This window comes from Aspergillus thermomutatus, assembly GCF_002237265.1.
Source record: "Aspergillus thermomutatus strain HMR AF 39 chromosome Unknown NODE_39, whole genome shotgun sequence".
In the NCBI taxonomy this organism is placed as follows: Eukaryota; Fungi; Ascomycota; class Eurotiomycetes; order Eurotiales; family Aspergillaceae; genus Aspergillus; species Aspergillus thermomutatus.
In genome coordinates, this window is record NW_020798088.1 from 111,671 (window position 1) to 129,209 (window position 17,539).

General features: G+C 47.9%; 5 protein-coding genes across 5 annotated transcripts; 4 read left to right on the forward strand and 1 right to left on the reverse strand.

Annotated features, from left to right (window-relative positions):
• Nucleotides 1-1,012: 1,012 nt before the first annotated feature.
• CDV56_108512 (60S ribosomal eL27 domain-containing protein) lies at nt 1,013-5,193 on the forward strand (the record flags this gene model as incomplete). The annotated part of the gene is made up of 3 exons (XM_026762131.1): nt 1,013-1,436; nt 4,548-4,627; nt 4,705-5,193. The coding sequence occupies 3 exons, from the start codon at nt 1,013-1,015 to the stop codon at nt 5,191-5,193; spliced, it is 993 nt and encodes a 330-aa protein (XP_026616572.1).
• A 743-nt stretch (nt 5,194-5,936) lies between these two features.
• On the forward strand, nt 5,937-7,093 carry CDV56_108629 (MAGE domain-containing protein; the record flags this gene model as incomplete). The annotated part of the gene is made up of 3 exons (XM_026762248.1): nt 5,937-5,963; nt 6,027-6,402; nt 6,462-7,093. 3 exons carry the CDS (start codon nt 5,937-5,939, stop codon nt 7,091-7,093), a joined length of 1,035 nt encoding a protein of 344 aa, XP_026616573.1.
• A 573-nt stretch (nt 7,094-7,666) lies between these two features.
• CDV56_108665 (ankyrin repeat-containing protein ANK1) lies at nt 7,667-8,289 on the reverse strand (the record flags this gene model as incomplete). Its single annotated transcript, XM_026762284.1, has 3 exons — nt 7,667-7,992; nt 8,053-8,230; nt 8,278-8,289. The coding sequence occupies 3 exons, from the start codon at nt 8,287-8,289 to the stop codon at nt 7,667-7,669; spliced, it is 516 nt and encodes a 171-aa protein (XP_026616574.1).
• Nucleotides 8,290-8,956: 667 nt separating this feature from the next.
• CDV56_108698 (DNA-directed RNA polymerase III core subunit RPC11) lies at nt 8,957-9,532 on the forward strand (the record flags this gene model as incomplete). Its single annotated transcript, XM_026762317.1, has 4 exons — nt 8,957-8,966; nt 9,044-9,253; nt 9,333-9,427; nt 9,497-9,532. 4 exons carry the CDS (start codon nt 8,957-8,959, stop codon nt 9,530-9,532), a joined length of 351 nt encoding a protein of 116 aa, XP_026616575.1.
• A 1,533-nt stretch (nt 9,533-11,065) lies between these two features.
• Nucleotides 11,066-12,557, forward strand: TEF1 (elongation factor 1-alpha; the record flags this gene model as incomplete). The annotated part of the gene is made up of 3 exons (XM_026762365.1): nt 11,066-11,334; nt 11,393-12,417; nt 12,474-12,557. Coding segments are annotated over 3 exons (1,378 nt in total), but the record flags the coding sequence as incomplete, so codon positions are not given.
• Between the last annotated feature and the right edge of the window lie 4,982 nt (nt 12,558-17,539).

Sequence of the window (17,539 nt, forward strand, 5' to 3'; positions counted from 1 at the left end):
GTGGGTTGAGTGAGTTGAGTGGGTATCTTCGTTGATAGTTGCAGGAAATAAGATGTGTATCAGAATGAGAATTTCTCGGAATGCGCGAAAAGATGATCGTCAAAATTAAGGTCGTAAGGGCATATCAAATCGTAAGAACAATGAGCAGGAAATCAAAGAAGCAAGTTCAAAATCAATAACTGCGCTTGCTGCAGGAAGTACGGAAAGAGCAGGGTGAACAATGAAGACAAAGGACAATGCAACGGGCGATGGGCTGAAGGCACGCAGAGGAGGAACTCTACTCTAATCTAGGTACCTTTTGAGGAGAAGGCAATCAATCACTTTTAAGTAGCAGAATAAGGAAAACATGGAAGTGGAGTTGGCGCTGGTGCTGAGAAACAACGGTAGCTCATGGGGCATCGATCGCATCCCGGCCCAATCTGCGCTGTACACATCGAAGCTCCGTTGCCTCGCTTCATAGCAACCAGCGCCTTTGCCGTTGTCTAGTAAACAAAGGATGACGACGGTCGATCTGCCGGCGGTGAGAGGTTTGTCCGGGAAGAGCGGGAGCTAGTCCCTTTGGAGAAATATACCCAAAGCAGTCTAGCTGCGGCTGGTCGGTAAGCTGGCCAATGGGATCGGGTCACACAATTGTCATTTTGCCCTGAGCCCTCCCGTGCACTACTCACAAGCGAAAAAAAGAACGTCGAACGCGGGAGACTCTCGATAACACGACCGAAGCACAATCGACAACAACCCCATCGACCTTGCGCTGCCGCTCACCATGAAGTGTTAGTTGAATGCCATCTTGTCTCGAGTTCTCAATCAGTCGAATATCAGATCATACTGACAGGATGGTGAAATAGTCATGAAAGTGGGCCGTGTGGCCATCATCACCCGTGGCCGTTACGCCGGTAAGAAGGTACGACAAGATTCTTTTCCTACGTGTTCTAGCGGGAAAATCGGATGAGGGATCTGGCTCGAGACGTTTCGATTGTCGATTGAGAGGAAGAGAGGAAGATGTTCTGGACGAATGGGGGACGAATATCGATTCGGCTTGGGAGCAAGATTGGACATTGAGAAGGATGTGCTGACAAGGGCCGTTTTCGCAAAACCACAGGTCGTCATTGTCCAGCCTAACGATACTGGCTCCAAGGCGCACCCCTTCCCCTACGCCATCGTCGCCGGTATCGAGCGCTACCCTCTCAAGGTCACCCGCCGCATGGGAAAGAAGACGGTCGAGAAGCGCAGCCGCATCAAGCCTTTCATCAAGGTCGTCAACTACAACCACTTGATGCCCACCCGTTACACTCTTGAGCTTGAGGGTCTCAAGGGTGCCGTCAGCCAGGAGACCTTCAAGGAAGTCTCCACACGCGAGGACGCCAAGAAGACCGTCAAGAAGGCCCTCGAGGACAGATACACCAGCGGCAAGAACAGATGGTTCTTCACTCCTCTGCGTATGTGCAATCCTCGTGTATTCCCAACTTGCAGCGAGGTGGATTTGTGCTGATTATTGGTTTCTACACAGGTTTCTAAACGGGGTATTTTGGGGCGTTTTGTCGTTTGAGCGCGCAAGGTTCTAGATGAGGCAAACAGAGGGAAGAAAAACGGGGCATCGAGTACATTCGGTTCATGAGCATGGCATTAAACGAAAGAAGTATACCATAGCTGGATGCGGAACTTGGAATGTATCGATGCACAGGTCCAAGACTTGGCCATGTTTCTTTTATGAGGGCGGCCATCAAGAACTGGCGCCCGTCCTGAAATGAAAATATGAACAAATTCAATTCTCTTCTGTTATCTCAATGTCTCAGTTCTTGAGCATAACCATTGCATTTCTCGGTTCATTACAACAGGTTTACTAACAAATTCCAATTTGCTTCCCGCTGCGAACGAAGATTGTTCTGCTCGACTCGGCTTCATGTGTCAGCAATGGTCCTCCCAAGTTTCTACATTCCGAATTCCCGCGCCAGACCCTGACGATCTATCAGCCCAAATATTGATCAAGCCTCGTCAACCTTAGTACAATCAAGCACTCGGTCAATTTCTCGAGATTTCTACAGGCTACAGCTCGGCAAATCGATTTCCGTATCAGTTGCCACGCCTCGGAAAAAAGAGTAGAGATCAGCTCCAAGATCCGAGGATACAGCTACCTTGCCGCTCAATAACAGTAGGCGCATGCCGTTCGAAGGATATGATCTGTGGCACAGAGCTCTGTGTCGAACTTTTTCGATGCATGCGACGATCTGCGCATTTCACTTGTCCAGGGACGATTCCTACGGCTGTATTTGGCGGTCTCTAACCCATGTCGAAGTCTTTCCGAGTCCATGCAAACTAAGCTGCGATGGTTACATTATTATAACCCCTGTCGAGTAACTTTGCTCTTGTTGCGATGATCATCCAAGGTCGTCTAGTGTTGCGCACGGGGTCCACCTGGGAGATTTGATCTCGTATGTTAGTCAGTTGGGTGATTTTCGAGAGTATGGCTTCACCTACAGCCATGCCATGTCACCATATTTGAGGCAGTACTCACCGGAACGACATACCTGTAACGCAAGAATATTGTTCAGTAGTTTCTATGTACATAATGGATGAAATCGTTTTAAGGCTCGCCACTCGACCTTTTGTCGATGTGTGTCGCTTGCGCATGGCTGGCCAAATATATAGAACGATTGGCCAGGAAATATACAAGGGCTCCGCAAGGTTCGTGTGAAGTATGCCTTTGATCTCGAGTACCATGAATTAACTCAATTGAAACTTTGACTATGGTCGCCAATACTACCCGCAAGCTTAGATAGGCCATGCAATACTCCGTAGATTTCTGAACCGTGGCCCAAGCATTTGCGGCTACTGGACTGTTAATGGCTCAATGCGTATGCGCCGGAGCAAACGCTAATGGTTTAAGAGCAACGCCAGGAAATGTTTCTATAGAATCGGTTATGGCCGGGGAGGCGCAACAAAAGTACGGAGCACATCGACAGCATTTTATTTTCTCAAGCATTCATTTCGATGGACCGAGTGGACGCAACAGGAAATGCTGACAGACGCTCAGGCCGACCGATGAATCGAGCTAAAAGAAATTTGCAGACGGGAAGAATCAATTGTCTTGCAGGGTAAATCGGATCAGGCATAACGAATCACTGTCCTTCTCCTCGCAGAGAATTCGTTGGAAGCAGAGGGCGCTTCATGATTCATGGACGAGAACTTGAGGGGACGCAAAGAAACCCGTTGTCTTCTGTTGGTTGCTGATAAGCTCTTCGCATACCCTGGCTCAATGAAGAATGATAGTGAATTATGCATAACCATGATTACGCAGAAGTAATGTGATGCTGTTTGATCCTTAGACTACGTACTCCATGCTCTGTAGGTAGATATCTCCCGGCAACATTTGGTAGCTTTATTGGGAAACTTGATATAGCACTACTGGGCCTCATAGCATGATAGCCCAGCCTTTGTGATCGACCCACTATCACATGCTGTCAACCATCAAACCTTGAGCACTGTCCTTCAATCGGGCCATTACACGTAACTTAAAAAAAAGACAGTTGATATCATTTCTTTGGCAGATGCTATTGATATGCAACATATGGATGAGAGGGTCCCAATTCCCATCTTGAACCTTTTTTCGAATGTCTAAAGTTCCAAGCGCCTTTGCCACACTCCGGAAGCCTGGAGTACTGATAACGCGATTCCGATTCACCATACAAGGCCAAGGCACAGAAACTGGTATTGCTAGGTTTTTTATCATGTTTCAGTGCTCATATGGATGAATGGCAGGCTTAATGCTTCGGCCCAATAATTCGATCCATAGAAAAGCAAAAGCGGGTGCCCGAGAGGACTGAACGTCGAGGACCCCCTGGCCGGAACGTTTCTCGCATAGTGTTTGCCCTCCCCTGTCAAATTAGATGCAGATTATCGGGTTGAGGGAGACGAATGATTTATGATGAATTCTCGGGTTCGGACTTCTACTCGACAGAAAGCTACCGGGGTTCCAGGCCCTCTTCCGATGATACGATGATGACGGTAGGAGCGTTGGTAATGAGGTTATACGGAGTACACTTTCACCAACAGGAGCCCCTCCTTGGCACCTGCTTTCAGCAAACAGGGCCCGCTATCACATGCAAACTCAAGCTCCTACTGCTGCATGAGGAAAATAGTATAGAATAGGCGAAGAAATCGAAAGGGAAGCTACATACTACAACGCCTATCTACCATGCCATGACTGATTCGAGTATCGAGCGATGGCAAATACTAACTCTATAAATACACTTTTCTTCTCATCTAGCCTAGACTGATTGACTGACATGTGCTGAAGCTCCCATTCCCGCTCCTCTGTTCTATATAGTCACCTCATCCTTTTTGCACTCTTATCTCTCCCAAACTTCCCTCAAGAACCTACCGTTATCTCTCCCTCGTCCCTGCGGTTCAAACCTAACTTCTTACTTCGTGACCTCCCTCAGTCGATCTAATCTCACATCAAGGACACCACAGCTCACTTCGCAGAGGTATGCTGTATCCCATCACATCTACCATCCTCTTTTTGCTAAGTTAGATTTCTATTATAATAGACTCTATGCCTCACGCAGAGAACGGAACAATGGGTGAGCCTTCTATCAACGGCGAGAAGGTCCATTCCCACTTCCTCGACGTGAGTTACCTCGAGATGCCTGCTTGATTGCCTGACAGTTGTCCGTGTAACATGTTATTGATCACAATGCGCCGTAGCACCTTACCTCGTACCCTGTCGTTTCAGACTCGATCACCGTCTTCAAGAGCAACAAATATGGTGCCAAGTCCTTGGAGTATGCCGATCAAGGCTACGTCCGCATTGCCAAACCGTTACTTCCCTACCTGTCGAAGCCCTACGGTTACGTTGCGCCGTATGTTGCTCGAGTAGATAGCCTTGGAGATCAGGGATTGACCAAGCTTGACACGTCATTCCCCATCATCAAGGAGGATACAGATAAGATAAAAGGAACGATCTACGATACAGCCTTCTTCCCCATGCGTCTCGCTGGTGATGTGAAAAGCCATATCTTCGAGACTTTTGGATCGGAATACAAGAAGTGCGGCGGCGACGGAATGGTTGCAAGCGGCAAGGCTGCCATCAGCACGAGCCTGATCCTGTCTCAAGAATCGTTGGCATATATCAGCTCGTTCCTTCAAAAGAAGAAAGCTCAGGCGAAGGAGGCCGTCAATGACAAACCCAATTAAGCGATGTGTCGTGGCGATACAGGATTACTCTACTTCTGCATCCTTCTCTTCTTCCTGGATTGTGGTCTCCTTTCGCCAGCATTTGTTTCCTTTTCTGTCTGTGAGAGACAAAATGCTTTTCTTCAATTCGTTGTCCTTACATTACTCTGCTTCGCATTTGGATACACCCGGTGGGATTGCTTGTTTCAGTCGCAATTAGATATTTATATATTCTGATGAACACTATCAACACTCGAAAGCTAATCTAAAGCATAAGCGCCTGCTCGTACCGCGGTGCTCATGCCAAGGCATTGCAGTTTTCCTCGTCAATTTCCACGGACGAAGCTCAATAAATACATACGTCACTGTGGGATGTATCTACACTGATTCTAGGCCAACGGACACATGAAGTCAGCACGACTGTATTAGAACTCAAGGCAGCATATCAATCGATCAACATGAATAATATCTTTAAGCCTTCTTTTTCTTTCTTCCATCTCTTTTTTCCTCTTTTCAATGGGCGCTTGCATGTGATTTCATCATGTAGATAGTGGAAGCCAAGACAACGGAACACTATTGTTCTTACCCGAAGCGGTCCCACTATCAAATTGACGGCGCGTCAAGCGCGTCTGGCCATATCTTCCCAATGTCAGGGAAACTGCCTAATTACGCTCAAAGCGATGATATGACTTACTGACTGGTACGCCGAGAAACATTTACGTCTCTATCGCTGTTGATCAATCTTTTACTTCTGCACCGTCGCCATGCCTCTAGTTCGCAAACGCCGAGCTGTGAGTCGCTCGTCACACTTTATGATCAATCCGTTGCCAGACTAAACCAAAGCCCACATGTAGGAACAACAGCTCGAATCCGCCAGTGAAGACGAAATGTCAACTCCGGTCGCAGGCCCAGTACCTACAGATAACGCTCGTCGCCGTCTCAGACGCACGCCAGACTCGGAAAGCGACGACGATGACGGCCCGCGCGACGCTCGCGCCCCGAGTTCTATGGATGTGATGGTTAAGAAGCTGGTCCGGCTAGCTCTGGCGAGCGAACTCTCGCGGCAACCGATCCGCCGAACAGATATAAGCACAAAGGTCTTGGGGGAACAGGGGTCACGCCAATTCAAGATGGTCTTCGAGATGGCGCAGAAGACATTACGAGAGACGTTCGGGATGCAATTGGCCGAGTTGCCGGGGAAGGAGAAGGTGACTATTCAACAACGAAGAGGTACGTGGCATTGGATACAAGGACAGCTCGATGACGAGGATTTTCTGAACCCCAAGTAGCTGCGCAAAAAGTCGACAGGCCCTCGTCCACAAACAAGTCCTGGATTCTCACGAGTACTCTTCCTCTTGCGTATAGAAGCCCCGAGATCCTCCCACCGACCAAAGCGCCCCTTGAAGGTACCTATACAGGGCTGTATTCCTTCATCATTGCCGTGATCCTGCTCAATGGTGGTTCCTTGCCGGAGCAGAAACTCGAGCGCTACCTCAAGCGTACCAATGCTGATACGTATACGCCTATCGATCGTACGGACCGGTTTCTCCAGCGTCTATGTAAGGAGGGATATCTCATCCGCAATCGGGAGATGGACGGCGGAGAAGAAATCATCGAGTACATGGTCGGGCCGCGGGGCAAGGTCGAAATTGGTGTTCAGGGAGTGGCCGGGTTGGTACGGGAAGTCTACGGTCGCCAGGGCGCTGTTGAAGGGGACAATCCCACGCCTGCGGAGCGAGCGCAGATGGAGGAATTCGAGTCGCGGCTGGCTCGGAGTCTAGGTATCAGGCGGCCTGGGGCTCGGATGGCCGATAATCGAGACGAGAACGGAGATGACGAAGATGGGGAGGCATCAGGGCGAAGTCGAAGACGTCGTGGTGCTGGCTCCGATGACGAGGCAAACGACGACAGTGATGATTAGATTATGAGTGGCTCCGAGTTTGATCCTATTGTTTGTTGTGACCATTGTTATCTATGATAAATATGATACCCTTAGTTGACTGTTTAACTAAACGAAATAAGAGGTTATAGTGTCTATATACTCTACTGTGGATCGCAGTTTGTAGAAACAACTTCAACCGACAGATATATATTCGATATGTTGACACCATTCGGCACAGCGCTCATTGAGCGCATCCGCCTTGCTAGCCAAATGACCTGCGCCAATGTCTTCTTACTGGTGTTGTCATTTGTTTTCCCATATTCCATTATACTCAGCTTACATAGTCAGAGGATACCACATTCCCATCGATATGGCTAGAGGAAGAATACCTTGAAATGAAATCCTATGTACTGTGATCTATGCTCTACAATACATCAAAACAGCTGCATCTAGTAACAACACGAATGAGAACGCTCAACAGTATACAGTTCGAATAATCTATTGAGCCAAAAATGTATAGGAGAGATACAGTCATAAGGTCGTATACCCGGAAAAGAAACAAGGAAGGGGCTCGCACAATCGTCAGCCATCGCCGTCAATGATCTATCTGCCCTACTCGCTGTCACTGGCACTATCATGTACCGACCCATTATCCCCATCGTCCCGGAGACCCTCGGCGAGAATATATTCAGCCTGCTGCAGAGTGGATTTGATTTCTTGGTTGTTGTAGACCAGCTCAATGGGCTTCTGGCCGTGCTTGTTCCGTACGCGCGGATCGCAGCCCGCTTCGCACATCATTCTGATCATTTCGAGACCGAGCTCGGGATCCTTTTCGTTGGCGAAGCGGACGGCGCTGTGGAGGGGGGTGTCTTTGTCGAGGCGGGTGAGGGGGTCGCATTCGAAGTATTGGATGTCGAAGAGGGAGTCCATTGTATCGTCTGCCAAGGCAGATTAGTAGGCTGTATTGAGACCGGAATGAGGGGTTCGTGTGGACCTACAGCTTCCGTACATCGCACAGATGTGCAGAGCATGGTTCCCCAACGCGTCTGTCACGCCGTTGAAAAACTCCGCGACCTCTTCGTTCGATTTATCGTTCATTGTCTCCAGGACCTGCTCGATCAGGTGAGGCTGGTCTCGTCGGCATGCCTCGACGACCAGTTCGCGGGGTGATGCGCCCTATCTGGTCAATTCCTTAGCTCACGATAGCTGGAAACATCACTCACTTCGTCCGCCATTTTGCTGAGTACGGAATAAAGATTGTTTTGTAAAAATGTCCCGTACCAATGACCACGATTTCAGATTTTGGATTATCCGTCTCACAAAATGTTGCGGTGTGGTCTGTGGTATTATGCGGGGTAGAATTGGAAGCTGTATGAAATAGGAGGTTATTACGGAGATCGGAGCAACCACAGATCAGAACAAGAAGTAAATGAGAAATTATAATCTACAAGCTCTTTCTTGAAATTCTAGAGGCCTAATGAAATCTATATAAGGTCATTATCTAGCCATGGAAGATTGAAGTTCCCTAAGATTTCCAGTTCTGCTGTTCTTTATCTGTTTAGTGATACTGTGTACATCAACTCAGGTACCTTATCCAGAGACTACAAGGTGCTGCCTGATAACCGCTCGGATGATCTATTGCGCCGTTCCGCTGCATGTGCCCCGCGTCCAATCGGCGGCTGTCATTATCAATTGCATACAGCCGCGCGGCAAAAGACTAAATTCCTCTCCGCCAACGACGGTGTTGCTTGATGAAGGCATAATCGTGACGCAGCTGCTCGTTCATTGTGAAGACCCGAGGGCCCTGCTGTGAAATTGTTCGCGCAGCAGCAGGACATTCTACATTACTCGCCTGAAACTTAACATCAACCGATTGTCTGATTCCTAGCGAAAGGCTTCAAAATGTTGACATGTGAGTTAATCACCCCGCCAGCTTGATAGCATCGGTAGAAGGATATAGAGACTGACTTAAGCTATTCTCCTTGCCAGTTTGCCCCAACTGCGGCAATTCTCTGACCATTTCACGCGGCGAGCCAACGCGAGAGTATCCCCTCGGCGTCAACCGATTCGAGTGCCGGACATGTCCCTATCAGCATCTGCTGAAGCATGGTAGACAGGAGAAGACCACCATGAAACAAAAGGAGGTGGAAGACGTCTTCGGCGGCAAGGAAGAGTTTGCGAACGCCGACAGCATGGCCAGTAAGTGCTTGATGGTTGGGAGATGAGTTTCGAGCTTTGCAGTGGAGGCTAACACGGATGGTTTTGTTCTGCCTTACAGCTCAGTGCCCCGCCGAAGACTGCAATGGCGATCGTGCATATTTCTTCCAGCTGCAGATTCGGAGTGCGGATGAGCCTATGACTACATTCCTTAAGGTGAGTGCTTTCGTTCCGGCAGTCATGCTTGCACCTGCATCATGCGGCAGTGCTAACTGAACATGATAGTGTACTACATGCGGTGCGCGGTGGAGAGAAAATTGATCACCGTCATCGAGTGATGGTGACGATGGCAATATTTGTGCTAAGCGCACTGCTCGATTGAGTCATACGCTGACAACAAGGCGAATATGGAGCAAGGAAAAGGCGCTAATTTTGTTTTTTTGTTGTTGTTTATGGTGCTTGCAGCATTTGGATGGTTCGTTGTTCACATAGACTAGAGCTTCAGAGATACCCCTCATTGTCGATTATCTACACGTGTAGCTGTTGATTGTCTAGTCTCTCGACTATGGTCGGATTAGCCGCACCTTTTTTTTTACTTTCTTACTCTTGTTCTCCAATTCTTACCGCCTCTCTCATTCTTAGCAGCCACACATGATCATCAAATCTGGATTGGCCACAACCATGGTAGCTTCGTGTGATCTGCCAAATTTCAAGTGACTCAAAGAGGGCCATTTTGGGAGTCCGACAAGTCTAATTCAGTCCAACCAACTAGCTGATGAGGGGTATCTACACAAGGCCGTGATTCGAAAAAGTCGGCGGCAACAATCCAGCCTCCCCAGCAACGGATCGATAGTGGCGAGGTAAAAAATTTCTTCTTTTCTTCCTGATTAGTATGATATGTAGAACTGTAGATACGTAGGCTCTTTTTTTTGCCATGTCGACCTTACAGTGAAAATCCTAATTGTGGATCAAAGAGGGGCGCCACTCGGCCGGGCCACCGTGTGCTGCTCATTAGCGGACAAATAGAGACCACGAGCTGCCGCGGGGTTCTGTTACAAACATGGAAATCAAGCCCCTCGCTCGTAGTAGACTATATACTGCGTCGTAGTGTGTGGTACGTTGTTGTAGTAGAGAGACAGGTTGTACCGAACCACCCTGCGTTGATGCCCAGTTTTTCAGTCCGACAATCCACTGTGGACATTGGGAAATAGGTAGATACTGTGTTGACTGTACAGAGAAGAAAAATTTTCTTGCTCCCCTCCTTTCTTTGCTTGTGTTTGCGAGAGAAAAAAAAAGATTGTGGGTCCAAACTCGGAGCGCCGAAAGGGCATGAACCAAGGAAAAGTAGGATCTCCCACCAAACAACTGCGCGAAAAAATCTGAGCGAAACAGCCCAACAGACTGTCACTCCGCCGCCTGTGAAGATTTTGCGCTGGTCCCGCACCATCAGAGTGGGGCAATTACCCCTCCATGCCCAATGATAAGAGCGGCTGGCCAAGGGTTTGAGCCCGCCGCTTAGTCGTTTCTCGCTTGCCCCTCCATATAAGGATTTCCCCTCCTCCCCTCCCACAGAATTTTTCTTCTCTTCCCTCTTCGTCCGCTTCAGTACGTATATCTTCCCCCTTTCTCCTATTCCGTCCTCTTCTTCCTTTCATCTTCTCATCTAACATTTTTTGCTCAGTACCTCTACGCATACTAGCCGTAGTACCTGAGCAATTTCCACAGAACTTCTCTAGTATCTTACAAAGAACTACAAGGTTCAAACCTAACCGTCAAAATGGGGTGAGTGCAAAATTCTCTTTCGGGTCGGTCGGTCGTCAAACTGAGTTGGCTAACCTCATATCTTCTTTACAGTAAGGAAGAAAAGACTCACATCAACATCGTCGTTATCGGCCACGTCGATTCCGGCAAGTCGACCACCACCGGTCACATGATCTACAAGTGCGGTGGTATCGACCAGCGTACCATTGAGAAGTTCGAGAAGGAAGCCGCCGAACTCGGCAAGGGTTCCTTCAAGTACGCCTGGGTTCTTGACAAGCTCAAGTCCGAGCGTGAGCGTGGTATCACCATCGACATTGCCCTCTGGAAGTTCCAGACTCCCAAGTATGAGGTCACCGTCATTGGTAAGCTTCGCCCACCTCTTCCCATGCGTTCTGGTGCTGTAGCTAAGACAATCTCCAGATGCCCCCGGTCACCGTGACTTCATCAAGAACATGATCACTGGTACCTCCCAGGCTGACTGCGCTATCCTCATCATTGCCTCCGGTACTGGTGAGTTCGAGGCTGGTATCTCCAAGGATGGCCAGACCCGTGAGCACGCTCTGCTCGCTTTCACCCTCGGTGTCAAGCAGCTCATCGTTGCCCTCAACAAGATGGACACCTGCAAGTGGTCTGAGGATCGTTACAACGAAATTGTCAAGGAAACCTCCAACTTCATCAAGAAGGTCGGCTACAACCCCAAGGCCGTTCCCTTCGTCCCCATCTCCGGCTTCAACGGTGACAACATGCTTGAGCCCTCCACCAACTGCCCCTGGTACAAGGGATGGGAGAAGGAGACCAAGGCCGGCAAGGTCACTGGTAAGACCCTCATTGAGGCCATCGACGCCATTGAGCCTCCCGTCCGTCCCTCCAACAAGCCCCTCCGTCTTCCCCTCCAGGATGTCTACAAGATCTCTGGTATCGGAACGGTCCCCGTCGGCCGTGTCGAGACCGGTGTTATCAAGCCCGGTATGGTCGTCACCTTCGCCCCCGCCAACGTCACCACTGAAGTCAAGTCCGTCGAGATGCACCACCAGCAGCTCGCCGAGGGTGTCCCCGGTGACAACGTCGGTTTCAACGTCAAGAACGTTTCCGTCAAGGAAGTCCGCCGTGGTAACGTCTGCGGTGACTCCAAGAACGACCCCCCTCTGGGTGCTGCCTCCTTCAACGCCCAGGTCATCGTCCTCAACCACCCCGGTCAGGTCGGCGCTGGTTACGCCCCCGTCCTCGACTGCCACACTGCCCACATTGCTTGCAAGTTCGCTGAGCTGCTTGAGAAGATTGACCGCCGTACCGGAAAGTCTGTTGAGAACAACCCCAAGTTCATCAAGTCCGGTGATGCCGCCATCGTCAAGATGATTCCTTCCAAGCCCATGTGTGTCGAGTCTTTCACCGACTACCCCCCTCTCGGTCGTTTCGCCGTCCGTGATATGCGCCAGACTGTTGCGGTACTTAATCGATCTCTTTCCCCCATTCTGAAGATTTGAAGCTGACAAGTTTATAGGTTGGTGTCGTTAAGTCGGTCGAGAAGTCCGCCGGTGGTGCCGGTAAGGTCACCAAGGCCGCCCAGAAGGCCACCAAGAAATAGAGGACTTGAAGTGAAAACTTTTGCTTGAACAATCTTCTATGAGATGTCATGAAATGACCTTTTTACGATTAAAATGGAATTAGAGTGAATTCATTTTCATGTCTCGCAAATCTTGAAGCCGTAGTGTAGCTATTCCTCCGTCGAGTATATGTGGGGTACCGTCCTGGCCACACTCTGTAAATTACCCTTTGTAAGCTATTTCTGTCATGGGTTGGTATGAAGGTGGTATGGCCATATCTAGTATATATGCAGCCAACCTTCGACAACCACCATGTGAAGTCTTGAATACAATACCAGAGCTGTATCTTAATTGGATTTGTCTTAGGCCAATAGATGGCATTTGAACAGGTTATTACTGGACCATTAATTCCATCCAGTTTCCTTCATCTGAACCGCTTCGAATCGACCTGGTAACTCGCACATCCTTAAGGTCGAAAAGTCTCCGAGCCCAAACAGTGGCGGCAGTAAGGAGGGTCAACGACTGAGGATATAACTGTACTGATTTAAAGCAAATATTGTCAAATTATGGGCTGGGATCTGATCAAAATCTTGGTTTCAGTATCAGATCGAATGCTTGCTTTAATGACTTTACCATGCGCAAGATACTAAGGCTCAATAGCTAAGTCTCTTTTTGATTCAATCTGGTAATCTGAGTATTTCTGTCGGCACATCTCTTTGCATCCTTTGGTACTTTCTTAGGCTTTGGAGCTATCTTAGCCCGTCTAACCCTTGCCTGGGCTGTTCGACGGCCCTCTCGATAGCTTTTTGCTCGGGAGTCTTGGCTTCTTCCTTAGCCTTTATCTTCTCTGCATTGTCAATCCTGTACTTTTGCTTGTATCCGAGCTTTCTCCCTATTCGACTTTTCAGCCCGGAGTCTTCTCATTCGCTTCCGGCTCATTTCTCTCTTTTTGGCTTTCTCTTCATCTGTCATTTCAGCTCGTCTTTTCTTATCATATTGACGAATTTTCATCAATCGCTCTTCCCTCTCTGCCTCAGTCTCGGGTGGTTCAGGCGATCAAGACGCGGGCGCAAAACATCTGGAAATACCGACTTTGGCCACCGGCAGGGTTATATCGGGCCATTTGGGGGTTTCCACAGGGGAATCGATGGGTAGTGAGGGCAGTGCTGGTTATGCAAGTATATGAGGTAGTTTCATGTTTACAAACATCTTCTGTCCTCAGAAGCAATACAGTGTTCCTTTACAATGGGAGTCTCATCCACTGGTCCCCTTTTTTTTGCGTCACGTTCTTTTTTGCCTTCCATCTTTGCTTCCTCCTTGGCCCCCAACTTGGTTTTCGGAGCTGGCGTCATGTTATCCTTTGTATTCTCCATTTTAAGTCTTTGAGCTCGAGAACGGCCCATGCCAGTCTGGTGTTGTGTGTATATGATTATTGAGTACTTGACGATATGGAGAGATGATGAAGAGCGCGATAATCCTGTAACCAGGCACACCTTCTCGCCTTTGCTTCAGGTGTCTCTTTGTTAGCCCTTGGTTTCTGGAGCTGGATCCTGCCTACTTGAGTCCTTTGAGACTCCAGTAGGCAGGAATGGGAGCATGCTCCCATCCATTCGAATACTGTGAATGGTATCCCATATGGACATGCATCTTGAAGGATAGATGGTACCCCCATCATGTATGCGCCAAGCATAGAGAAATGTCTAGACTGATAAGGGGAGTCGTTGTGTGATTCGGGCTCGTTCTTGATTGTGACATGTTTGTCAAAATTGAGTTCTCTGGAATCGGTTTTGATATTAGTGCCAGGAGTAGTCTCAGCCCCAAATAGTATGCACATTTTGAACCTTTGCCGTTCCAAATGCAATTTGCACAAGCACCTCTGAAGAGGGCCCGCTTGTTCGCGCTGGGAGGGGAGTACTCAGGGGAGATGACACACAGACGGAAGGTTCCAGCGTTTCCGTTGCATTGATCACAGGGTTCATCACACACCATCCCTCTTTGGTAAAGAATCACTGCGTTCTGATGGCTATTGTTTTTGATCAATTTGGGCGCGACATTACCGGACTTATTGAAAGACCACTCTACGTCTCGCATGACGTCCAAGTGAGTGACACATGATCACTCGGTTCGAGTTAAGGAAAACACAGCCTCTTGTGAATTTTTCAGTATGATTGTCATCACTAATCGTCGACAGTCTGAGCTAACTCAAAGAACTAAGGTGAAGGTATGTCCTTTAATACTATCCCATGCTTCTGATTAGATTTAAAGTGTCTAACCATAGCCACAGCGAGCTGAACTTCTGCAGTGGCAAGTCGACCTTCCGCATCAGCAAGTTGAGCTCCATTCTTCTCCGTAGTGGCTTGTTCAACTTCAGTGTTTAGCTTTCGATACTCCTTTCTGGCTTGACTGACTCTCATCTGCAAGTTGGCCTTCTTTTTCTGAAGTGGATTGGTAGCTCGCAAGATCTTCCGTTGGTCGTTCCGTACCTTGTTCTTCGCAGGGATAATGTGCTTTGGCTTGGGCGGTTTGAGCGAAGCCCGCTTAGCCTGGTACCCTCTTTGTTGTTTCTTTTTATGAGCTCGCCTCGCCACCTTGATATGTTTTGGCAGTGAAGCTTCATGTTTCTTGATTCTGTCACGATAAAGACGGCGGCATTCTCTGGCACACTCTCTGTTTCTAGCTTGATACCGTGCTTCCGCCTCTTCTGACTCGCGATACTTGGTACGTAACCGCCTCCTGGCAAGTCTCCTTCGTGGCCGGAGCAATTGTACTCGAAGATCTCTGTCTTCAGGTGTCTCCGTACCAGTTGCCTTGATGATTTCATCAAGAGCAGCATTGCTAACAGTCCAGTGGTCATGGTCCCCTTCTGTGAGACATGTATGCGAACAGGCACCGTGCCAATTAAAGATAGAAGTTGGAAATCCAAATGGGCAGGCATCCTGGAGTTCATAGGAGACTCTTGACATATATCCACCAAGTAAGCTGCAGTAGATTGCTTCAGCCAGTACACATACTCTCCGGTTATGGTTGACAACTTCACTGCTTAAGTCTTGGGTCATCTGAAAAAGGGTACCAAACTTCACGATCGGCTTAGGTTGCCTAAGTAGCAAGTTTCGGTTATCTTTCGGCAAGCAGCCGAGAAGATAAAAAGGGAGACGCCTGGCGAGTATCAAAGATAAGATTCGAAGGAAATCCAAATGCTCAAGTATAGGCTGTTCAGCTCAAGTTGCCCCTCTGATGGTTGCACCCGGATAGCCCTGGAGAGCAGTGAATAAGCCCATTGGTATTAAGGCCTGGTGGATCATAGTGTTCATATCATGGGCCGCTGCACTGTGTGGCTTTGAAGGCATAGTGACCAGGAGAAGCTGTTCATTAGTATCAAATGAAGTGCAAAATTTTGCGATAGAAGTGTCTTCGTTTTGAGGATCGAAAATGTTTTCGATGGTCTCTTTGCTTGTATGAAAGAGGAGGAATTCGCTTGTATCAGTCGAGGCTTCGAAGCGAGCGGATTCAGATTGGAGGATGTCTAAGAATTGCGGCTTTCCATGGTATGTGTATCTCTTGATTAAAGGGGGCAGATCCTTGAGGAAGCTGCCATCAAGATCAAGGTCGTAGTCAACCTTAATGAAGTGTAAGTTGATATCCGATAGAAAGGAGATGCAGATTGCTCAAGGCTTGAGGGGTTATTAAACCCTCAGAATCTCCCTCGCTTTGATAGGTAGTCTTGCATCTAGTAATGTCTTTAAAGAAATTCACACTCACTTAGCATAATAAAATTTATGTGAATAATATGTACAGCTCTATGAATCCAGCAGAGAAGGGCCAGAAGGTAATAGAAACAGAATTAAATACATTATTGTAGATAGGTGAATGATATTTTAATGAATAAATAAATTAATAGCAAGGCAGTACTTTAGAGTTCAGAGTAAATTAATAAGGAGTATGATTAAAATAGAATTAGAGTGAATTCATTTTTCATCTCACACATTTTCTGAAGCCGTAGTGTAGCTATTCAGATATTTCTGTTGAGTAAGGTATGTAGATGGGGTACAGGCCCAGTCACCCTCTATAAATTACCCTGATTCTTATAAATTATATTGGTCCTCAGGCATCTAAAGTTGATGTTATGGCAAGTATTTGTGAGGCTTCTTATGTATCTTCACTCAAGACAAGATGCTGTCTTAAGGTTGTCTTTTCAATAATCTCTATCATATTTTAAGTTCTGCTAATGTAACTACATCAACTAGTAACTAATCCATTAATGACCAATGCCTAGAGCACACTTGTCTTGTTCTATAGTCTCCTTACCTCCACTTGGTTATTGACTATCTAAGGTACCACTTCAAAGTTGACCTACAATCAGCGAACTATGAATATCTAAACAAATCACGGCGAATACTTTATGTCATGCTATAACAGATGGGAAAAATAACAATCTATTTCTAATTATTCATGTCACCCTCTATTGCAGCCAGTGTGTAGATTGCACACAGCCACCTAAGGTCAGTGGTCCCTTATTTGGAGGACCAGAGCACCGACCTAGGTTTTGATATACGCGGTGTTGTGCATGTCACATTCTAGATATCGATATTGTATGATCGAGGATTGATGGCCATGCAATCGTCTCCACCTTGGTACACAAAATTGGTGAGTTTAAATGTTCACAGCATCCATGGTATCTGCCAACTCAAGTCAGCTGGGGACATTCAACTGACTGCAGTAAACGAACAGAATCCATCCGAATTCTGCACCTAATTGTAGCCGTACGGCGCATATACTGACGTCGCATTGCAATAGATGTTGTTGAATGGCATGCTCGTGCCGTTCATGACGTTTAGACTCCAGAGTTCTCGACATTGACCCCAGAGACATTCCAGAAGACGAACGGCATCGGCCTCCCAGGTTGTGTGACGCCCTTTTCTGCGGTATACCATGTATTGCCGTTGCCCTCGATGCCTCCGGTACCGTATCCGTCGATGGTGATGTTGTGTCCGCTGATAATGAAGCCTGCATGATGGCCCTGGAA